The 25,054-nt window shown below is 40.2% G+C and overlaps 3 protein-coding genes across 4 annotated transcripts in view; 2 read left to right on the top strand and 1 right to left on the bottom strand.

Moving 5' to 3' along the window:
* Positions 1-3,051, bottom strand: part of cand2 (cullin-associated and neddylation-dissociated 2 (putative)) — a 31,532-nt gene extending 28,481 nt beyond the window's left edge. For both annotated transcript variants that reach the window (XM_084024064.1, XM_084024065.1), the window contains exons 1-3: positions 2,863-3,051; positions 1,676-1,819; positions 983-1,137 (exon numbers count right to left, since the gene is read on the bottom strand). In XM_084024064.1, the coding sequence (XP_083880190.1) occupies positions 983-1,137; positions 1,676-1,819; positions 2,863-2,930 (367 nt within the window). In that variant the 5' untranslated portion in view covers positions 2,931-3,051. The remainder of the gene's footprint in view (positions 1-982; positions 1,138-1,675; positions 1,820-2,862) is intronic.
* Positions 3,052-4,113: 1,062 nt separating this feature from the next.
* sec13 (SEC13 homolog, nuclear pore and COPII coat complex component) lies at positions 4,114-10,054 on the top strand. Its single transcript, XM_084027100.1, has 9 exons — positions 4,114-4,241; positions 4,438-4,482; positions 5,449-5,564; positions 5,854-6,005; positions 6,124-6,257; positions 6,435-6,568; positions 7,716-7,836; positions 8,890-9,036; positions 9,112-10,054. Exons 1-9 carry the CDS (start codon positions 4,239-4,241, stop codon positions 9,220-9,222), a joined length of 963 nt encoding a protein of 320 aa, XP_083883226.1. The 5' UTR covers positions 4,114-4,238; the 3' UTR covers positions 9,223-10,054.
* Positions 10,055-11,574: 1,520 nt separating this feature from the next.
* LOC311022671 (keratin, type II cytoskeletal 8) lies at positions 11,575-24,615 on the top strand. Its single transcript, XM_084024155.1, has 10 exons — positions 11,575-12,071; positions 17,450-17,658; positions 17,738-17,798; positions 18,646-18,741; positions 19,659-19,823; positions 20,962-21,087; positions 21,181-21,324; positions 21,480-21,556; positions 21,648-21,694; positions 23,980-24,615. Exons 1-10 carry the CDS (start codon positions 11,760-11,762, stop codon positions 24,084-24,086), a joined length of 1,344 nt encoding a protein of 447 aa, XP_083880281.1. The 5' UTR covers positions 11,575-11,759; the 3' UTR covers positions 24,087-24,615.
* The last annotated feature ends 439 nt before the right edge of the window (positions 24,616-25,054 follow it).

Raw genomic sequence — 25,054 nt, 5'->3', positions numbered from 1 at the left:
CTGAATGCTTTTCTTTCTTCTGTGATCGGTGATGATGTTAAGCATTTGTTGCCTTCAACTGCAGTTTAATAGCTTTAGATAATAAATACAACTTGCTTTGTCTGGGCTCCAAGTGGATTTTACAGCTTTTTTAATTTTATTGGCTAGACGGGTAATACTTTATTAATACTAATTTACATCTGGAAGAAAATTGACACATATTGAACAGCCTTTTCATGACATTTCAATAGATGTGGAGGCCTTTATTTGCCTATGTGGAGAAAATGACATTCCTAGACCTTTTCTGAAAGGTAAGATACACATTTTTAATCAAATAATCTTAAATTGGATGATCATAAATAAATCTTTTTTTTTTATCTATTTGTATGCCCTAAATTATAAATCAGGTTCTATTTTCCACTTCTCCATCATGATAGGATCGATCAACTTTGTTGAGTGTTTTTAATCACAATCCATGACAAATGTCATCTCATCCCTATTTCCTCAGAGGTTACTTTTTACTTCACTACATGTATCTGAAAACGTCGTTACTTTACTTATTATGATGTTTTACCTATAACCTATTTTCACATTCTTACTTCAACAGTTATACGACAAACTTTGACTTTGTTGAAGTGCAAAATTATCTTTTAAGTTGACAAATTTGTGTAATTTATGGTACAATTCAAAAACAATTTGTTCGTTGGTCCCATGGTGGTCCAGTGGAAGGGGGGGAAACCTTCACCTCTGGATTCAAACAATGAATTAAAACTTGAATTCCACGTCTGATGCACATTTTGGTCTCGACACTGTGCTGCTGTCGAACAACCCACTTAAATATCTAAAATATAAAAACTACAGGGGCTACTTTGTAGTGACTCAAATCCCTTGAATGCAGATTTGTGAAATGAACACGGCTTGTGAATGCAAACACAGCAGCATCTTTAATGTCACCATATCTAAAATGATATTCTGGCGGTGATGAGGTCATTTCAGGCCTCACCTGATGAAGACAGCGGCAGCTCAGTGATCACGGTCTTCAGTCCCATGCTGGAGATGTCTCTCAGCTGCTCCTTGTCTGACATCATGTTTGAACACAGCGTGTCCACCATCGTCTCCACCTGAGGCTCCTTCACCTTACTCACCAGAGGAGCCAGGCTGCAAATCAAACATACCCACAGAATACTTCCACCATGCTCCGTATGGGTGAGCCTCCTCACAGTCAGAGTGACTGTGTCCACAATCACTTCTACTCCCTAAATGAGCAGATTGATCTCCCTGAAGTGTAACTGACTGTGATGATTGAGTGTTCCCTTCATATGGACCAAACAACAAGGTTTATTTGGAGTGTTGATGAAGCAGCTACAATGTTAGCATCGCCTAGCATCCATCAATGGGCCTATGGACCTGCATTTATAAAGCACCTTTCTAGCTAACTAGCTACTCAAGGCGCTTCATACTACATTCAGTCACTTTGACCTGTTCACACACACAGTCATGATTCATGATTGGAGGACGACTCGCTCTACCTCAGCCGTCCGCCACTTCATCAACCCAGACTCCATTCACAAAACAAGCATTTTAAAAGCTGTTGACCGTCGTCTTGCAGACAGACCGAACAAAGCATGAGGTTCATACAACCTGACATTGAAGTTGATTTGATTTGTAATATTATATATATATTCAGTGTTTTTACCATTTGACTGCCAGGTTCTGCACCTCCCCGTTCTTGTCCTCCAGCAGTTTGAGCAGCATCGTCACCACCTTCCTCTCACTGTCCTCGTCCAGTTTGATGCTGTCCTTCTGGAGCTCCAGCATCAGGTCATTGGTGGCCATGAATCTGGTGGCAGACACATTACCTGGTCATCGTTATCAACTCAATAACATGTCTTTATGTTGTTACGACACCCAAGATCTGGAAAGGAAAGACTCAATCATCAAATTAATTGAAGTGATCAGTTGAATGAAATCTGTATTATCTTCACTTCTAGAAACTCTTATCTCCAGTGGTAGAAAGTAAAATACATTTACTCAAGTACCTTACTAAGTATTCTTGTACTTTACTTGAGTACTTCCATTTACTTTACTACTCCACAGTAGGCATGGGACAATATGAATATTCAAGTCACGGTTATCCTGCCAAAATAATTGTAACTCTATATTACCCTGATCATCATCTATATGTGCTTAAAACTCTTAAAATGGCACTAAAACATACTTGTATTACTTTAGATGTTGTAAATGAACAAATTGCATCACAGATAAGACACACATTTTTAATTGAACATCCTTTAAAGTCATAAACAATCAAATCATCTTAAATAAGATTATCATATCCTATTTTTATATCCTGAATTATAAATCAGGTTCTATTTTTCCCTTATACTACGAGAGAAAAGCTTTTTCAACTCTCTCAGTTATCCTGATAATATGATCAACTTTTTAAATGTGTTTTAAATCACGAACCGTGACAAAACAAAAACGTTTATTTATTATCTCTTGGTGAAAGTATTATGCAACAGAATATTAAGTAAACATGAGCTCCAAATGTACCAGCTGCAACATTAAAAGTGATGAAATGTACTTTTAAAGTAGCCTACTAAGTTTATTTTGATGGTAATACTTTTGTACTAAAGTGATATCATGAATGCAGGATGTTTACTGGTAACAGTAGGCCTATTTCTACTCTCGTATCACGACTTTCTCTAAAGTGAACTTTCTTCCCCAACAACAAAGACACACTAAGTAGAGCTTTTCTTTAACATGTGTGCGTGTGGATTTACATAAAGGCAGAAAGACAGACACACATCATGAGTCAGGACTGGAAAGTGTCACCTCACTGTCGGAAACACGAGCCCCCCACGCACTCCGATCACTTCTTACCTAAAGTCTTTGTCAGTTGACGTCATTTTCTCCAACAGGTTGGAGATGTGGTAAGACACACTGGACATCCTGGTACTTTGAGCGGTTCTTCTACGATTAAACAAGAAGATTTAACCCGACAACATGGCGAGTGTGGAGGGGGCTGAGAGAAGAAGCAACACCGGAGAGCGACGCAGCGCAGCGGGGAGCGGGGCAACATGACACCCGCTGGGTTCAGCTAAAAATAGACGTGAACGCGACTGTGGTTCGTGTTTGTGGCGCCACCGTGTGGACACACAGGCAACACGTTGCAGCATGTTTTATTCTGAGTTTAAAATACTCGTTTGAATCATCGAGAAGGTTTCTTTTTATTTTGAGATACAAATTTGCATCTCAAAATAATAAGAAACCTTCTCAAAATAATGACGTGGTAGGCTACTTACTTTGCACATTACACAGTATGTGTAGAAGAAGTATAGTAGTACATGCTATATTGTTGTTACTGTAATTATTAGCATTACTGTTGTTGTTGTTGTTGTTGTTGTTGTTGTTGTTGTTGTTGTTGTTGTGTTTGACATTCCCTTTAGCTATAAAGTCAATTATTTCGTTTTGTGGCTGTTTTGACAATGTTTCCAGTAGCCTAGAAGTACAAATACTCAGATCTTTTACTGAAGCAAAACTACTAATACCCCAGTGTACAAAGGTATTAATATCAAAATATGCTTAAAGCACTAAAAGAACAAAATAATATTACTATTATTGGATTTATGATTAACCTTCACAACCTCCCCCTTATTTATGTCCATTGGAATGTAACTAAGTACATTTATTTAAACTAGGCCATTGTAGTTTTTTAGGTAGGCTACTTGACTTAGTTCCATTTCATGCCTTCTGCTTTTACTCCGCTTCATTTATTAGACAACTTAAGTTATTTTGCAGACATTAAAGCATTAAAAATGTTGGTCATAAAGCGAATTAGCCTATTACCTAATACTATATATTATTCTGGTACTTTAACTGTATTGTGAATCTCATTTAGTAAAACATCTTTGAATGCAGGACTTGTATTTGTAACCAGTATTTGACTATGTGGTACTACTTTATAACAAACAGGCGCCTAGAATACTTCTTCGAGCATTGCTCATATTTATATTGGCAGTCCTGTCTTTGTTTAACAATTACAACACTTTATTTCATTTTTATTTTCTATTTAATCGAATCGGTGCGGTGCGGAACCTTTGGTAGGCCGGCTGCGGTTTCCGCCGGTAGAATCTGCCGTGGCACCGTGCGGTGGGAAGCGGCTTCTTGTTGCCACGTCGGAATACTTGTTGAACCTGGTTCATTGAGAAGAAAACAAGGAATAATATCCAGCATCGTTCCGCCCTTCAGCCGCAGCCATGGTGAGTGTAATAGCTTGTACTTGACGCTGTATTACGAAGCTGTTTCCTGACGGTTAACGTGTTGTTTGACCGTTAGTTGCTGACGTGTTAGCTCGTTAGCAGACAGGCTAACGCCAGAGAGCTAGTCCTGGAGTATATCTAAGAGCGAGTATTTCTCTGTCATTTCATTGCTGATGTATTCGTTTGTGCATTTCAGGTTTCCGTTATCAACACGGTGGACACCTCTCATGAGGACATGATCGTAAGTTGTCCTTCTTCTTCATTTAAGCAAGTTAGCCAAACTATGGTCTGTAGCTAACGTTAGCATCCGCCTAAGAGACCGGGTTTGTGAGGATATCTTTAACGTGTAGGTTCGCGTTAAATAACCACGAATACACACATGCATGTTTACATGCTGCGTATTTGTGTATCTGCGTATTTGAGTGTCCTGCCAGTCACAGGTGGCTGCAGGTATCATGTTAGAAATAATACACAGTGGTGAGTGGTGGATTGGGATCATTTACTGCAGTAAAAGTACGAATACAACACCGTACCAATACTGTATGTATCAATACTGTATTATGTGTGTATGTATGTCAGTAAATGTCCTGCATTTGACCTTTGTGAGGCTGGAACCAAGAATGTTTTATTCTTCACGTGAAAAATGACGTCAACTCTCATAATAGTTGCCAGGTTTTTTTGACTAATCATTTCAGTTGTACATTATTTGAAAACCAAACATTCATATTCTAAAAAATGTGTTTTGTGTCAAAAACAGAGCAGAACATCTGCAGCAAAACCGAGTAACCGTAACGGAAGCTGTCTAAGCAATGCAGTAAAGTAGAAATTAGCTTAAAGTGAAAATAATCAAGTACAATTATCTCAAGTTTATACTTAAATACAGAGTAAATAATTAGTTACATTCCACCACTGTAGTTATGCTGATTGGCTGTTTTGAAGTAGCAGTTGGTTAATCACACACAAAATTATTTTTGTTGTCATCATTATTATTATTTCCTTGACATAAATTTCAAGATATTTAGGTAAGGCAAAATGTAGCATAATATAACATATTTGTGATGTGCAGTTATTGCAAAGTGAATTAAAGTAAATGCTTATTTGTAATGAGAAGTAACAAATCTATGTATTTGATATATTTTGATATTGTCCGTTTTGCTGAAAAGAGGGAAGGTACCATTTATTGACTGTGTTGTTCTGTCTGTTTCAGCACGACGCCCAGATGGACTACTATGGTACCCGACTCGCCACCTGCTCCTCTGATCGCACCGTAAAGATCTTCAACGTCAGAAATGGAGGACAAATCCTGGTCGCAGACCTCAGAGGGTAAGAGACCACCAGTACCACCAAACCAGGGAGCTTAAGTCACTCTCATTAAAGGTGTGACTCATCAGACCCCGTGATACGATATTATCACGATACTTGTGTCACAACACGATCTTATTGTGACATTGTGTGATACTCAATTATTTTGTCAGATTATACACTTTGGAACTTGCTTCTTTTATCTGGCCTGTAACACTTATGTCACATGTGAGCTCAACCTTTCATATCGCCAATTATCGTTGTTGTATAGCTTCTTCTGAACTAAACCTGAGTTTCTGTTTGTGTGTAGCCACGAGGGTCCCGTGTGGCAGGTGGCGTGGGCTCACCCGATGTTCGGCAACATTCTGGCTTCCTGTTCGTACGACCGTAAAGTCATCATCTGGAAGGAGGAGAACGGAGCCTGGGACAAGATGTATGAATACTGTGGACACGAGTCGTCAGGTGGGTAACTGCTGTGTTTACAGGTGAACATCGTACATGTTGTGTTCTTTCTGTGTCATGTTTGTTACTGTCTCCTCCAGTAGTCTCTTTGGTTCAGTCGTCTTCTGTGTGTCTACAGTGAACTCGGTCTGCTGGGGTCCTTATGACTTTGGTCTGATCCTGGCCTGCGGCAGCTCAGACGGAGCCATTTCTCTCCTCACGTTTACTGGTGATCAGCAGTGGGACGTCAAGAAGATCAGCAACGCACACACTGTGAGTTGGAGACACACTTCTAAGTAGAGTAGAACGATACTTCCTGTTTAATTTCCATGAATGTGTGCGATGAAATGTTCTCCGGAAGGTTTATTTTCTATTTATCTGTTCCTTACACCGTCATACTGTCTGTCAGATTTGTGTCTGTTTATTAACTCGGCAGTGGTTTCCCTGCAGATCGGCTGTAACGCAGTGAGTTGGGCTCCTGCTGTGGTTCCCGGCAGCCTGATCGATCAGCCGTCGGGGCAGAAGCCAAACTATGTGAAACGCTTCGTCTCCGGAGGCTGTGACAACCTGGTCAAACTCTGGAAGTAAGTTGTTTAACAGACTTTCTGTGATCTTTCTCTGTGTCACGTTTAGTGACTTCAACTCATTCATTCATTGTGAATACAATCAGTTACAGAGAAAAGGTAGTTAAGGTAGCTGTCCAGCAAGGCTCATTAAATATGTAATTAAAGAAACCTAACATGCAGAAATTGAAATATAGCTGACTATTATATTGTATATTTGCTTATATTATATTTCTGGACTATTGTAAGCGGCAGAGAATAACCCCATGGTTTTGTAAAGTACAGAAACTCAGACTATTTAATGAACATTTCATGTTTATGTATGTATGTAAGTTTTCACAGGTCTTGTAAGTCTTTTTGAGCAACGAAAAAATTTAATATTGTTAGAAACAATGTCCAAATTTTGGACACTTTACACACAGAGTTTGAGGTTGTCACAGTTTTACACGTTAAGTCTGTTACAGGTCTTGAATTTTACGTATGAGCCTTTTGTCTTTGGCCGAGTTTGGATTGTGGGTAATGATGGCGCCGGGTTTTGGACGAGGATGATGGGGGGTGGGGAAGTATTTTTCTCATAGGAAGGTCTCTGAGTGAAAGAAGTGTCTTAGTGGCAGCCATGATAAGACCTGCTTGAATTCTCAAAAAGGTGCTTCAGTGCTCCCATCCTTTTAGCAAAGGAACACTGGACTATCCTGCTGTTGATTGTTAAGTGTGACGCAGCAGGAAGGATGCTGCTCTCCTTCACACATCGCGGATGAAGCAGCTGTTTCATTAATCTGCATGAAAACAACACAGGACAAAGTGTAACAGGAGCTTTTTGTAGTCCGGCATACGGGAGATTGTAGTTTCACCACGGCAGATCCTCTGTCAATCATCCGCTGTCAATCATCCGCTGTCAATCATCCGCTGTCGCATTATAACAACCGCTATTGTCTTTTCCTAAATCCTCATAAATTGTCGTTTTCACCTTTCTTTCCACTCATGATGTTTTCCATCGAGGTCAAGGAAAAGACGTTCGGATGTGATGTCTCTGGCTCTGCTGCGTTTAGTTAGTCCATCATGAGTCAGACGACGTTACAGGAGAGCAATGCCAGCTTGTTGTCAGGGAAGTCGTTTTTTTGTAAAGGCTCTGTCTCAACTGTCACTGGATGTCTCTCCCTGTCTCCAGAGAGGAGGACGGTCAGTGGAAGGAGGACCAGAAGCTGGAGGCTCACAGTGATTGGGTGAGAGACGTCGGCTGGGCTCCTTCTATTGGTCTTCCCACCAGCACCATCGCCAGCTGCTCCCAGGTGAGATTTAATTAATGAGGTAGAACACGTTGATCTGTCAGTTGTTCTACAGTTATTAATCTGAACCACTAGGTGGAGCCAGAGATCAGCGTTCAACATCTCTTAACATGAAGGAGCTGCAAGTTTCATGGCTGTTTTTTTTAAATGAGTCAGTCAGTGTAACTCAGTACATTTACTCCAGCACTTTACTTAAGTACAGTTTAGACATACTTGTACTTTACTTTCTCTGCTACTTGATACTTCTACTCCACAACATCTTACTTGTTATTTCACTACATGTCTTTAATAGCTTGTAGTTAGTTTCTTCTTTAAATCTGATATGAGGCATTAGATTACTGCTAATCTACCCAGCAGTGTACAAAGACTTCAATACTTCAGTCACACATGATATTATTGTGATTTTGTGATATCCTGACCGAGTTTGTCTGCATTTTTATCTAATAAGTCAGGCTGCACCTTTTTGTTAGTTGATTAATCTAACGACTGATTTATCTTTTTAATTCCTGATTAATATAATGTTTCATTTAACCAAAATAATTAATATTTTTCATTGTATTCAGTCGTCGTCTCTTAAAAACAAACAAAGTAAAAAATATTATGTAAGCTATTTGTTATGTGATCAGAAAAATACCTCTGATCACCTCAAATTCACAAGAATTGATATGACAAATCAATTAATAACTGTCGTCATAGCAACCCTTTACCTGCACTGAAGAATCAGAATTTTTACTTTAGTACTAACCACAGGACCAATATGCAGTTTGGATAATCAAATGCATTACATTTTTTCCTCTTTGGGGTAATGATTTAAAGCATTTACAGATTGTAACTTTATTTACACGTTTATGATTTTGTTTGCACCGCGCGGAAACATTTGCTTTGTTTTTGGTGAGAACACACGGTACGACGCAAAAAACATGAGAAATGTTAAGAAATAGTAAATGATCTGAGTCGTTCTTCCAGCCCGAATGAACAAAAACCAAACGCCGTCTGCTTGGTCACAAACCAGTTAAATTCATCTTCACGAGGCTATGGTTTTACATATTGCTGTAGGACGGACGGGTGTTCATCTGGACCTGTGACGACCCGGCGGGCAACACCTGGACGACCAAACTGCTCCACAAATTCAACGATGTGGTCTGGCACGTCAGCTGGTCCATCACTGGAAACATACTGGCTGTCTCTGGAGGAGACAACAAGGTGGAGTATCTGAAGGACTGCAGACACGGTCCCTCGTTGACGTCGTCCTCTAATGTGTGTCTGCTTGTTCTGTAGGTGACGCTGTGGAAGGAGTCGATGGACGGTCAGTGGGCGTGCATCAGTGACGTCAGCAAGGGCCAGGGCGCCGTCTCCACCATCACAGACACACAGCAGAGCGAGCAGTGACACACACATTCATCACGGTGACCCCACTCTTAAAGATGAATTCAGCGTGAATAAAGACGACGGACATTTGAGAAAACAACCACGTCCTCGCCGATTGAGCTAATTTTTGTAATCTTTTTGTCCGGCTGCTTGATGACGACATGATGACTTCTGTACAATTTAAGATAAATGTTCCTTATGTTTATCAGGAGGGAAAGAAACCTTCACACTTAAAAGATGGAGAATCTCTGTAATTCCAAATATGTCTGATAATTACCTGAACATACTTTTATCATATGCACTCCATTAAAGCTGGTCCAAACATAACTTAGTACACAGCTTTACGCCTGCCCTCCATCCCGTCCCATGATGCTTTGCTCCTGAAACATTCCACCTCCACCAGCGGCAAACAAAGCTCTACCATCGGCCAAAATCTTCCAGCATCCTGGGATGCAGAAGTCCCACTAAACAAGCTTTGTATGGAGCAGGAAAGTCCCTATAAATCAGTTATCTCCATCATAATTAATGTATGTAAAATATCTTCACTTTGAACAAATGCTTGTGTTGTCACAGTGAAAAAGAAATGATCTACAGAGCGGTTCTCACATGTCGAAGGTCTCGTCCTCAACTTCAGCCAGTAAATGTAATTCAGGGATTTATTCACTGAACTATTGATACACATTGTCTTCAACACATACAAGAGGCTCCTTGTCAATAACAACAACAGGAGTTTGTACATTCAGAAGCTGCCACCATTATTAATGAGGCCGACTTCTTTTCGATGTGAGATCAGAAAACCATGGATGTGTTTTTCATATTTGATGTAATTAAATAACTATAATGTTAAAACAAAGTTCTGTTTCTTTGGTTCTTTGAAAGCAGCGTGAGGCTTGATCTGTTTATCATGAATTATTGTGTGCTCTTATTTTGAAATAAACGATCAGCATTCATGATGTGCTGGTCATGTGATTGTAGTTACATGATGTAGTAGGGATAGGGGGACATGCATACATCATAGTATGGAAATATTTTGCATGCCAATATTGTATCAATATACAGATGCCTAGTATCAATATTTTATGATATGAACTTCATTTAAATACAAATAACGTAGGTGTATTGGAAGCCCTCCCAGCATGCACGTGGGAAACAGATGATTGATGGACCCACTGACGTTCCTAAGTAATGAATCTTTTGACAAAAGGTCGACTGCCATGTCTGCACATTATCATTACCGCCTGTAAGGCCAAAATTCCCTCCTAAGAGTGATAAAGTTTGATCTTTCAACAGTAAACTGGAAGACATGAACCTTATCTACCAGCCACTTGTCCATGATATTAATAAATACAATGTTATTAAGGTGGCAAAAACCACAAAACTGATTCCTTCAATCAGCTGCTCAAAGTGGAAGTGATCAATAACATTCTGGGTATTCAGTTTTAAATACGGTTATTTGGATCATCTGATGTTAAAACAGTGGAAAAGAACAGCTTCAGTTAATTCAAACATCCAGGGAGGAACTTCATGTCTTCCGGCAAAATCATGATATGCTGTAATGCTGTGTGTGTGTGTGTGTGTGTGTGTGTGTGTGTGTGTGTGTGTGTGTGTGTGTGTGTGTGTGTGTGTGTGTGTGTGTGTGTGTGTGTGTGTGTGCCACTTTTTTAAATTAGTATCACTTCCTGATGCTCTGATGGTGATTCATCAGCTCTTCTTTTATCAGGAACTCTGTAATAATAATAATAATAATAATAATAATAATAATGATGATAATAAACTTTATTTGTATAGCATTTACCATTCACTACCTGCTCAGGTACTGTGTTCTCTACCTGGTCTGATTCTGCATGTGTTCAAATAATCCCAGATTATAGCACTTAACATTTTGGCGAAACATTTAAAAAAAATTTAGATACAGAATTACAGAACAGTGAAAGGGGGAGAGAGAGGGGGAACATGCAGATGGGGTCACTAGTCGGATTCAAACCTGGGGCCACTGCAGTGAGGAGAGCACCAACTCTACCACCATTCAGGAACATTTTCAAACTCAAAGTAGGTGAAATACATCCACACAAACAGCGTTCACATGGTCAACCAGCGTGGTACAGTACAGGCAACATAAGTTGAAAACCAACACAAGAGACATTTTGTCTCCAAAAATGGATCTAGTGAAGTTCTTTTAATGGTTACTTGATGTTTTGGACCTTCTCATTTATAGCAAAAATACACCCTCCACCTAAATTATTGACATATCGTATTCAGCACTATAGATACTTGACACCACAGCTCTCTGGTGCTGCAGCGTCTCTCCTCCGGTACTGACTCCACCCTGTGGAGCTTTAAAAGGCCACGAGACACCTGAGACACCCCATGAAGGTCTGACATCTTGTACTCACCTGGTCGACTTCTCTTTACATCATTTTTCTCAGTTCAGCCTCTTTTCTGCACGTCTCCCTAATCTTAACCTGCTTTTCATTACAGTTGTTCTTCTTGTCCTGTTTCCATTTCCTTTCTGCTTTCATACTTCCATCTGTCTGTCCAACATCTCTCACTCCTCCACCATGAGCCTGAGCCGGACCAAGCGAATCAGCTCCAGCAACTCCGTCCGGAGCAGCAGTGGGTCCAGAAGGCTGAGTGGTTTCGGTCCAGGTCCGGGGGGTTTCAGCGGCATCTCTCTGAGCAGCAGCTCTCTCTACGCGGGCACCAACGGGCATCATCACGGCCTGGGGGCCCCGCTGGCAACGCTGTCCGTCAACAAGAGCCTGCTGGCCCCCCTCAACCTGGAGATCGACCCCAGCCTGTCCATGAGCCGAGCCCACGAGAAGGAGCAGATCAAGAGCCTCAACAACCGCTTCGCCACCTTCATAGATAAGGTAAAGTGAGCCGAGCAGTCAGTCTGTTCATCACAATCAGTACTTTATACAAGTGTAAAAATGTACTTATTGATTTTTAATTTACAATGTTTTATTGATACAAAACATAATCAGCAAATATATTATGATGTAATATTCTAAAATGATGGAAGATCAAACTTTACTGATCCCAAGGGAAAATTTAAAAGCTCCCCAACAGAATATTAAATAGTTATAGGTAGTTATGAATAGTTATAAATAGTATATTAAATGAGCTCCACCCTTACCAGCTGCAACATCAAAGCGATGAAAACATCAATCTATCAATAATTAGAATGCAGTCATATAATGTAAATGATTCTGCATAATGAGCACATAACTTGAGCACTTTGCTTAAGTAAACATTTGAATATAGGAAGTATTTCTCCAGTGTGTGTGTATTATTACTTTTACTCTCAAGTAAAGGATCTGAGTATTTCCTCCAGCACTGTAGCAAATTGACCATTTGATGAACACTAAACTGATTTTCTCTGTTATGTTATTATAGATTGAAACCTCATGATCTTAGACTGTCAGTCGGACAAAATAAGTGATTTAAAAAACATCTCCCTGCAAAATTTGTGATTGTAAATGTTTCATTCGTCTGACCTTGTGAAGTCCTTCACATGTTTCTACTTCTACTTGAAAATGTAATTCTTTCAATGTATTCTACGAACACGCATTAGAGTTAAACTGTGTATCTGTTGAAAGAAGAAATATTCTCTCTCTTACACAGAAAATGTTGAACATATTATAAATTAAACACACCCTACACAACCTCATACAGTCAGGGGGCTTGCTGCTTCAGTTTGACTTGGATGGTAGATGTCAGCCAACTTCAGATGGATTGTTATTTATCTGACATCATCAGTTAGTTTGCTGACTTTAAGACTTTTATACCGTATAGACTTTTTTTTTTTTTTTACTGTTATACATCATAGCCACGTGTGATGGTTATAGGGTGATGAGGCATGACTTCTTTTTCTGTCACTCGGGACTAATGCTAAGTTAGTTTGAGGCAGCAAAACCAATGTTAGGTTTAGACAACAAAACCAACGTTAGGTTTAGACAACAAAACCAAGGTTAGGTTTAGACAACAAAACCAACGTTAGGTTTAGACGACAAAACCAACGTTAGGTTTAGACAACAAAACCAAGGTTAGGTTTAGACAACAAAACCAAGGTTAGGTTTAGACGACAAAACCAACGTTAGGTTTAGACGACAAAACCAACGTTAGGTTTAGACAACAAAACCAAGGTTAGGTTTAGACAACAAAACCAACGTTAGGTTTAGACAACAAAACCAACGTTAGGTTTAGACAACAAAACCACCGTTAGGTTTAGACAACAAAACCAAGGTTAGGTTTAGACAACAAAACCAACGTTAGGTTTAGACAACAAAACCAACGTTAGGTTTAGACAACAAAACCAACGTTAGGTTTAGACAACAAAACCAACGTTAGGTTTAGACAACAAAAACAATGTTAGGTTTAGACAACAAAACCAACGTTAGGTTTAGACAACAAAACCAAGGTTAGGTTTAGACAACAAAACCAAGGTTAGGTTTAGACAACAAAACCAACGTTAGGTTTAGACAACAAAACCAATGTTAGGTTTAGACAACAAAACCAACGTTAGGTTTAGACAACAAAACCAACATTTGGAAAACCATCACCAACCTTCACCACAACAGTTTGGGACATGTGGTGTCCAACAATGGTCCTTGGGTCGAAAGTCCTGTGTTGTTGGACACATCCACTCCTCCAAATGATAAGTCTATTTGATAGGGAAACTAATATCTAGATAGTGATTAAATAAAAAAGATATTAAGACTAAAATATTACATAACTTTATAATATCAAGTCTTAATTACACAAATCTTTGAATAGAGTTGTTAAACACTTTTAAATACACTTCACTGAAAAAGAATATATTAAAGCTGAAAGAAGACAAAAACATTGTAGTTACTGCACTCTGCTTTTGCATTACCATGAGAACATTTTACAACAATACAAAGCCAGAGTGCAGTAACTACATTTTTAGGACAAATAAATTGTCATGATTTTTGAGCATAAAAATAACATCATCACTACATGTAGAAATAAAGGTCATATCACTTACTTACCTACAACCCATTTGGCTGGCTGGTTAAAAAACTTTAAAGCATTTTTCTCTGTTCTACCCTTTGTGTAGTTACTGCAGTTAGGCTTTGTTGGGCAGCATAGTCCTCCTCCATATTTAATACTACGTTATTAGATCTGGATGTTGCCATAGTTACATGGATGTGTTTAATTCATGTGCCAACAATGAAAAGGGATCCTAATTAACTTTGCATTGGCGTTGTTTTAGTGCTAAGAGAAATGAAAAAGTGAACAGTTTGTTTTCCTAAACATGAAACCCATAGATTGTATTTTGTGACTACTTCACAACCTGCCATGAGTCTAGGTTGTAGACATCAGGCTGGTCGTAAAAGAGTGAAATGCTGTGGAAGGAGCCATGATGAACTGTGTTGTGAGGGTTCCCACAGTGACCAGCTCTGTGATAAAGCCGGACATTGATACTGTTCTCAGGGAACATCTCTGCTTTCTCACGGAGTCGGTAACACTGTCTCACAATGCAGCCATTGTTCCAGATACACTTGAGGCGTACAGAGAAGGCCAAACGTTTAAACCTCACGTCACTTTTAGTTTTCTGAGGGTTGATTTACATGGTTTTAAATGGACCACAAAGAGGTCAAACACTCATACTGATATCATATTGATTATATATCACTTCTGCCTTCGCCTAATGACAGCTGGGATCAGCTCCAGCCCCCCCGCGACCCTGAATACAGGATAAGCGGTAGACGATGGATGGATGGATGGATGGATGGATATCACTGCTTTCATGTTTTTTGTTTACAGCAAAATCATCAGAAAGTGAGAAAGAAAGATAAACTCAGATTTTACAAGGCCACTCCCCCAGAATGGCAAACGTGTGCATTGACAGGGCCGTCCACTTATTTTGTTTGATTTCGCATTTTTGATTGGACGAGGTTTTTTAATGTCATAGCATTTCATTTTGTCGTTGCTATTGGTATGTTACAAGGATTTCAAGTAATACAACAGAAAGTGTTTCTGAATAGAATCACCTACTCAACCTTTAACCCTGTCATGTGATCTGTTATTAAGCAAACTGACCTTACGGTCCAGCCAGATACTGGTTTCACCTAGTCTTGTTGTCTAAAATGCTCTCAAGGATGATATCATTTCAGATGTGAAAGTGTTATTTGCAGGAAATTAAAGATATAACATTCTAACATTATTAAATTCAAAAGGTTACCATCCAAAACAGTTTCAGTTGTCCAAGACAAAATCCAGGGAACCATTTGACACCACAGAAGCCCTGTTTGACTTCTTCTTGGTTGCAGAAGTGAGGGGACGTTTTTGGACTGGTTCATTGATAAAAAGTCAAACCAGCCTGGTGCAGCTTTATGTGGAGAAGAATGGATTAAATGCAAGAGAGCAGTTTGTCATTCTAGATTTTCTCAGCTTGTTTGTGAGTTTATTAGATTGTGGACTTCTTCTTCCCTTCAGAGCTGCACAGTCAACTGGCTAGTAAACAAACCCTGCAGTCACCAGTGAAATCCAACCTCGCACTGAAACATTAAAGAGCCCCCCCCCCCCTGGATGCAGAGTAGTCATTAGTCTGATGCACCAGCAGACAAGTTTTATCTGGTGACCAGTGACTGACTGGGAAATGTCATCGTATTTATTGGTCCTGATTTTTGTAGAAATGAACCTGATCAGTTAAAAGACTTCAAGCTGTAAAAAAGAGCCAAGAATGTGGGATTTAATGAGCCATTTAAACCCCGAATCACTGGATATTTAAGCTACCTGTCCCATTTCCTTCCCATTGAGTAGCTGCTTTGTAACCTGATGAATCAGGTCAGACATGGTGCGGTTGTGTCTCCGAGGGAGAACAGGACACAGGCTTTGTGTGGGAGGGTGGAGGTATAATAGGTGGAGGATACACCCGGCCGCAGGCAGGAAACACGAGCCGTGCAGATACAGTCAGGTGTTGATGTTGTTGAGATCGAGTTGGAATGATGCCGCGACTTTAACCTCTAAATATTTGAGGAAGGGCGTTATTCTATGGCTGCAACAAATTATGATTTGAACTATATACTGAATAATCTATTGTGCTATTTGTGCATTTTGCTTTGCTGAAAAGCTTCAGAGTCCTTCACACGGCAGGCTTTATGTGAGGAGCTGAAGGTAAGATGAGGATGTTGGTGTTGGTGATGATACGAACAAGGGTTAAAGATTGGCTGCATTCCAAATGCATTCACATACTTTTACTTTTTACTTTAGTACATACTGCAGCTGCAGTAAAAAAAAAAACAATATGGAGACTACCAAAAACAAAGTTGGCGACACTAAAACCCAGGATTTGATGAGCAATGGCCAAAGTGTTGAACTCAATACCAATTGAATATGGGTCACGTTCCTTCTGTACGGTTTATGGGAGGAGGCCGGGGTGGATGGATTTCACCAGGAAACATTCTGTAGTTATTTTAACCCAAACCACGATCTTTTCCATAACCTTACCAAGTATTTATTTTTAAACACTGCAGGCGCAGAGATCACTTATGTTGCTGGACAAACAATACCATCCATCCATTGTCTACCGCTTATCCTGTATTTAGGGTCACGGGGGGGCTGGAACCGATCCCAGCTGTCATTGGGTGAAGGCAGGGTACACCCTGGACAGGACACCAGTCTATCACAGGGCCAACATGTAGAGACAAACAACCATTCACACTCACATTCACACCTATGGGCAATTTAGAGTCACCAATTAACCTATCCCCATCCTGCATGTCTTTGGACTGTGGGAGGAAGCCGGAGAACCCGGAGAGAACCCACGCTTACACGGGGAGAACATGCAAACTCCACACAGAAGGAACCCGGGGCCGACCCGGGAACCGAACCCAGGACCCTCTTGCTGTGAGGCGAGAGTGCTACCCACTACACCACCGTGCAGCCCCCCAAACAATACCAAATAACTTATTATTTAAATGTCTCTGAAGTCCTTTCACTCATGAACACGTCGTTACTCATTCCCACTGAGTCCACGGGTCAAGATGATCTTCCTATACTACTCTTCCTGTCTTCGGTGCTTCATCTTTTGTCTGTTTCAAATGAACACATACTGTAGGAATTGCTTTGATTATGTAAATAATTGGGTTCAACATTCAACAAATGACCAGAAACCTGTTTTTAACACATTTTATGCAGGTCAGATTTATCATGTCACATCCTTCAATATGGCTGTCAGAAGATCTCTTTCTCTCTGGTTCTCTCCGCCTCCGTCATTCAGGTCCGTTTCCTGGAGCAGCAGAACAAGATGCTTGAGACAAAGTTGGAGCTGCTGCAGAATCAGGGGGTGGCCCGGTCCAACGTGGAGCCCCTGTTCGAGGCCTACATGGCGGGTCTGAGGCGCCAGATGGACCTGGTCAACAACGACAAGATCAAGCTGGATGGGGAGCTTAGGAACATGCAGGGCCTGGTGGAGGACTACAAACACAAGTATGTGGAGTCTCTGTGAGTCCTAGTAGTCGTATGATCTCAAAAGGTGGTACTTTATCTGTGTGCTGCTCTGTTACAGATACGAGGATGAGATTAACAAGAGAAACAACCTGGAGAACGACTTTGTTATCCTGAAGAAGGTCAGCACACACACACACACTCAATTATTCATTCATTCATTCATCCATTACAGGTGTGGTGAGTAAGTTGAACCACTCTATTGTCCTCTTTGGCTCTCATTCCCACATGCATAAAAACCCATAATGCTTCGGTACTTCGATGTCAGTGTCACACGAGAACACGTTAAAACACAAGTCACCAATTCAGGACTTAAAGGTCAGAACATCGTCACGACTTGAGCTTTAAATTAGAAAGATTTCTTTAGTGCTTTATCCTCTGACGTTTCCTCTGGCGCCACCATGAGGCTCACATTTGTGAGTTTGAGTGAAATATTTACATCAGGTCCCCATCAGGTCTTAACTTTATAAAACAATACAATAAGTATGAATAATATTTCATAATAATTTATAATAATGATAATAGTAATAATACATTTCAAGTCGGTGATTGCAAAGGGAAAACATACAAACAAACAAAAATAAATCCTTGTGGTGTTTGATTCCATACCATTTAATCAACATTTGATTTCTCAAACATCACAACCTTCTTAGTGCTAATATGTACATGTTAGCATGCTAACAGGCTTAGCCAAGACAGAGATGTGCATGCATCTTCCTCTTCCTCCACGTCATCATAGTTGGGGTCAAAGGTCATGAACTTCAGGCAAAGCTGGGTTACCGTGGGAATACGGGGGGACATCTCCTTTGGACATCTGTCAATCAAGGAACACAACATGAAGGACTGTGAAAGTGTGTGTGTGTGTGTGTGTGTGTGTGTGTGTGTGTGTGTGTGTGTGTGTGTGTGTGTGTGTGTGTGTGTGTGTGTGTGTGTGTCTGTGTGTGTGTGTGTGTGTGTGTGTGTGTTCAGGATGTGGACTCGGCCTACCTGGTGAAGGCCGACCTGGAGGATAAGGTGGGAGCTCTCACTGATGAAATCAACTTCCTGCGTAACGTCTACGAGGAGGTACTGAACCTTTGTAATACTTTGAAACTTTGAGGCTCTTAACTGACTCATGTTCCCTCAGTTCATTGTTCTGTCTCATGAACATGAACCGTCTCTGGGACGGAAATCTTTTATCAGAGCAGCTTCACAGTAACATGTCTGGACATGATGAGCTAATAATCATAATAATAATAACAACTTTATTTATATAGCTAATAGAGTTTACAAAGTGCTTTTAAAAGACAAAGCAAAGCAAAAGCAGATACAAGGCAATATAACAACACAACACGTGTTTTATGTGTTTTATGTGTTTTATGTGTTACAGTGTGTTGACCTGCATTACTTTTGTTCAACTGCTACTAAATTCAATGATCAGTTGAATAGATTGAAAGGAAATTAATAATGATTGATTAATAACTCAGTTAATTATATTTTAGTGAACTGAATATCATCAGACAAAACAAAACATTTGAATTGAACAATTTGAATTTGAGGATTTTACTCATTACTAGTTGTTTTTTTACTTTACCTTTGGTAATTTATTTAGAACAAATGACTGATTGATTAATCGCACAATAATATTAAATAAGTAAAATACTAGTGAATATTTTCATTTGTTTTATTATTTTCTTCAAACTATTTCAGTTAATTAGAGACCTGCAAAATGTATAACATTTTTCCGATATGAGTTGATAGTGTAAGGTGACTCTACAAAGACATAAATATATGTACTTTTTCCCTTTTGTTCTTTATTATAGCATGCCAATAACTAAAGCAAGTCTGAACAGTCAGACAGCAGAAAGTCATATTCAACATGTTTTAATCTGTTTGAAAAGGAATCAAACAACATCCAGAGGAGTTTCAGAAACACACATCAACATTATTTAAATGTGATTAGACAAATAGAAAAATGTGGTTCATCGTTCTGTGTGAACCAGGAGCTGCGTGAGCTGCAGGCCAGCATCAAAGACACCTCGGTGGTGGTGCAGATGGACAACAGTCGCAGCCTGAACATGGAGCAGATCGTAGCCGAGGTCAAAGCCCAGTACGAGGAGATCGCAGCCCGCAGCCGGGAGGAGGCCGAGGCCTGGTACAAGAGCAAGGTGAGGGCCGGGAGGGGGACACGCAGCCTCGTGGTTGAAAGTCTTGTGTTGTTGGACCCGTTCACCCCCCCACCATGAGGGAGTGTTTGGTATTTATGGAGGACCACCGGAAGAAAATAGGTGGGTGGGGGGGTTATGTCTTAATATTCTTTGTTGGGGGGGTTCCTCAGCTTTTGTCATGAAAACAGCAACATTTCAAATATAGAATACATTTCAGCAACACATTATGACTATTAACTTACGCATTCACACAGTCAGCGAGTTTTTGCGACTGGAGCAGATGTTCGATATTCTTAATGTGAAATATTAATAACCGACCATTCGTCACTCAATATTTGTGATGTGACATATTGAGTGGATAAACAACTGTCGCCTTACAACAAGAGGGTCCCGGGTTCGATTCCCGGGTCTGCTTTAGGCTCCTTCTATGCATAAAATGATCAGAGGTCCGAAAATCCCTCCAGTGGGTCTTAAAATAAATAAGGAACAGCCCTTAAGTAGTCTTTCTCAGTATGTAATACTGCGTCACTGGATGTTCCATAGTAACATGGATGTGTTTAATTCATGTGTCCACCATGAAAAAGGATCCTAATTAACTTTACATTGACTTTGTTTTCCTGTACATGAAACCAATAGATTGCGTTTCATGACTATTTCCCAACCATGAGACAGATTCATTACAATCTGTTATATCAGCCTCCAGTGTGCTGCTGCAACAGAGACATGATACATTTAACCTACTGACCCAACAGCCCTGAACAAAAGAGGCGACAAGTTGTTATTTGAGAGTGAAATCCAAAACGGTCCCAAACAGACACGAGAAGAACTAAGAGGACGTTTAGGAAGATCCTTGCTGAGATCAGTTACTAAAGTAAAAGTAGAGTTCTGCAGGAACGAGTCCTGAAACCCAGTCATGAGTCAGCAGTTGGAAATGACTTTGCACCACTGAAAAAGAGTGCTGTCTTTTCACACTTCGCCCACAAAAACACACATTTTCTCACTTACTTTGATAGAGTCATGGGATTGATTTGTATACTCAATATAAACTATTTGTTGGCAGATAATGCGTTATATCCCCTGTGTGGGGCACATATTGTGACTCCCAGTGATGCAGCTAAGGTTGATCTCCTGTCTGCAGTTTGACCAGATGTCGGTGCAGGCGAGTCAGTTTGGAGACGAGCTCCGCGTCGCAAAGGGAGAGGTGGGCGAGGTCAACCGCCTGATCAGCCGCCTGCACAGTGAGATAGAGGCTGTCAAAGCACAGGTAAACCTCCGGGAAACGTTCAGCTCTCATAGAAAGAAGCCTTCTTGATCATTTGGGATCCAACATAGCTGATCCCCCCCCCCCCCCCCTCAGCGTGGCGGTATGGAGAACCAGCTGGCTGAGGCTGAGGAGCGTGGAGAGCTGGCTGTGAAAGAGGCCAAAGCCCGGACCAGAGACCTGGAGGACGCTCTGCAGAGGGCCAAACAAGACATGGCCAGACAGCTCCGAGAGTACCAGGTGAGACCAGACAGGGCCGAGCAGAATCCAGGATCAGGATTGTACAGTTGTAGCCTCCTCCCCCATACTGCATGCAACAGTGTGGAGGTTGTAAGAGTGGCATGTACTAAGAGCCAAAGAAAAAGTGTGTGATGTATGTTCTGCTTCACCTGCAGGACCTGATGAACCTGAAACTGGCTCTAGATATTGAGATCGCCACCTACAGGAAGCTGCTGGAGGGAGAGGAGGACAGGTGAGAGGAAGAGAAGAAGAGGAAGAAAGTCTTCTTCAATACAAAACACCGGCTCACGTCTCTGTCTCTTCTTCTTCTTCTTCTTCTGCAGACTTGGACAACAGTCCATCCTCAACATCCAGACCGTCTCCAACTACAGTAAGTAACCAAGACGTGTCCATGTACAAGACTCCACAACATTAAAGTGCCACACACCTCAGCCTTTCATGAAAACAAACAATATGCCTATTTGCATATTTTCCAATTCCTTTCATGCAGACATATAGTAATTGGAATTATGTTGATAAATGTGTGTGGACAGTGATAATAATTGAATGGTATTTTTTATTTATTTCAATCATGTTACAAATTTGACAAAAAAAATGAAACTAAAACCACAAATGAAATGTAAAAACAGCAAACTGTCAAACAGTAAGGAGGAGCTTCTGTTTATAAAACCATCATGTGGAGAAATGGATGATGGACTTTTTGTAGTCCATTATTGTAGTTTTCCAGCGCAGACGCACGTCAATCGTCGGTGCCGATCATCAGCTGTCAATCATCAGCGGCCGCATTATAGAGTGGCAAAGAGTCCCGCCCCTTCCGCTAGACTCCCATGGGACCTCTGAGATCGTAAACCATGTATGGGTCTCAAAGCAGGTCATATAATTATTTGCTGGTCCCAGTTGTTATATGCTCCAATTAGAAATATGTTGTTTGTGGATTTAAATTATAATTTCTCACGTCAAGAGTTTGACCGTTTATTGTTCAATTGTTCAGTTTAAGACTGTAGAGAAAACATAATGAGAAAGACTGCATGTCGCGTATGTGACGTCACGTCATCACCCTTTCTCACAGCAATTCTCCACATGCCCCGAATTATAATGGTTTTCACCTCTCTCGATGCTATTATCCTCCCCTTGGAAGAAAGCGGTGAAGTGACTGTGGAGCAGAGAAATGCCCATGTCTGCACCTCCAGCGTAACTGCGGGTGGTGACGGATATCATTCGCGTCGAGAGCAGCGAAGAGCTGTAGTTCACAAAGCGGCCTCACACAAAACCTACCATCCATCCATCCATTGTCTACCGCTTATCCTGTATTCAGGGTCACGGGGGGGCTGGAGCCCATTGGGCGAAGGCAGGGTTCACCCTGGACAAGTCTATCACAGGGCCGACATGTAGAGACAAACAACCATTCACGCTCACATTCACACCTACGGGCAATTTAGAGTCATCAATCAACCTATCCCCAAAACCTATTATTATTATTATTATTATGATTATTATTATTATCATTATCAAACTTCTTCGCTGTAAATCTTTTTTTTTTTCATGAAAAATTATCTTTAAAAACCACAAACAACATATGTGAAATTCATGGCACAATTCAAACGGGACCAGAAAATAATTTCAATCTAGCCATAGGAATACATCAGAAATTCATATTGAGGTCCCATGTACCGGAAATAGAAAGGCAGGACTTTGACTTTGCCTGACTCTCTTGAAAGGATACTTTGTAAATTGTTATTATAAGTGCGTACATTGTGACACTGACACTTTCTTGTCCTAATAAGAAAATATTGCTCATACAGACACATGGTATCTAGTCGGGGTGAGCACATCTGTACTGAAAGTATTGATACTCTTCGTCTTGTTTTGAGTTACACTTTAGGTTTCACAGTATTATTACAGGCAGTTTTCTGTATTTTGTGGTGTTTTTAAGGCCGTCTAATCAATCAAAGAAATTATAGGCAGAATAACCAACTAATACAAATAATTTCTAGTTGCAGCACTGAGTTGTCTGTGTCTATATCAATAAGATCAATACCATGAAAAAGGAACACCCATAGATCTCATTTCGTGGCATTGCTCTATGTAGAGGTCATTTTAAAAGACATCCATCATCTTTGACCATTTCACCATCCTGTTATATGAATCCAGGTTAACCAGACACCACCCTCCAGTTCTGAACAGTGAAGTGTTTCTACTTCATCAAAGTTATGGGGACAGTGAAAACCAAGATATGGGCAGCTAATAAACCAACATTATGACAGTCAGAAACCAAGATGGCGACGGTCAGAAACTAAGATGGCAAGAGCCAAAATGCTGAACTGGAGGTTCAGTTTAGCCCACAAACCAGTGGGTGACGTAACAGTGACCACTTTCAAGTTATGAACTTGTATTAGCTGTTTATGGCCAGTAGGCCTCGTTGACATGAGTTCATTCAACTCCTTATTGCAAAAGTACAATGTTTGTGTTATGATTATTATTATTAATTATAACAAATACTCAGATGAAACATATTTATTCCAGACTTTTTAGTGTCAAAGTTTAAACCACTTGTTTCCTCTCTTTGTTCAGTTTAACACTTTACTGACTTCTCATCTGTCTTTGTCTTCTTTCTTTCTTTTACCATCGTCCTGTTGTCTCTGTCTCTCTGTCCAGGTACTAAAAGTACTAATGGTTACCATAGTAACAGCAGCTCTCCTGCTCCAAAACTCCTGATCAAGACAACCGAGACCAGAGACAACTCCAGATACAGCATCCACTGAGAGGACATACCTGCATGCAGCGCCGGTCAAGTACTCGACGACAAGTACTTTCTTGAGTATTTTCCTTTCATGTTATACTTCAACATAATTCAGAGGGAAATACTAATACTAGTACTAATAGTAACTTTACAGATCAAGTAAGTGAATCAAAAACATTCAAAAGAAAGCTGAACTCTGAACTATCAATTGATTAATGAAGAAAATAAATAGCAGATTATACCATAAAAGATTATCACTAGTTACTAATTCAAACTGAGCTCCAGCTCAACCAACTACACCAGTAAAGTCCTGCTTTTTTTGCTGAGTCATATTTATCCAATGACAACATGTTTATAAGAGTAGAACAGTCACAGATTAATACTTTAACAACATTTGACTCATTATACTGAAATACACTTACTTTTACTGAGTATTCTTACGGTGTGGTATTAGTACTTATACTGTAACAGAGTATTCTTACGGTGTGGTATTAGAACTTGTACTGTAACATAGTATACTTACGGTGTGGTATCAGTACTTATACTGTAACAGAGTATTCTTACGGTGTGGTATCAGTACTTATACTGTAACAGAGTATTCTTACGGTGTGGTATTAGTACTTGTACTGTAACATAGTATACTTACGGTGTGGTATCAGTACTTATACTGTAACAGAGTATTCTTACGGTGTGGTATCAGTACTTTTACTGCAGTAAAGGATCTGAAAACTTCCTCCACCACTGTGTATTGATACTGACATGATGCCTACAGCCACCTGTGACTGCCAGGAAATATGAATAAATTAATATTAATGTTAACCCCCAAATAGTGACAGAGGAAACACTGACTGACAAACATGCAACATGCAAAGATTCATGTGTGTATTTGGTAGTTTTACTGCAGTACAGGACCTGAGTACTTCCTCCATCACTACACACAATTACACACCTACTCTTAACATGTGAGGCTGCAATTAGTTACTAACTTTT

The sequence above is a fragment of the Eutrigla gurnardus genome (genome assembly GCF_963514095.1).
Source record: "Eutrigla gurnardus genome assembly, chromosome: 2".
Taxonomy (NCBI): Eukaryota; Metazoa; Chordata; class Actinopteri; order Perciformes; family Triglidae; genus Eutrigla; species Eutrigla gurnardus.
This window is presented reverse-complemented; position numbering and strand designations above follow the sequence as displayed.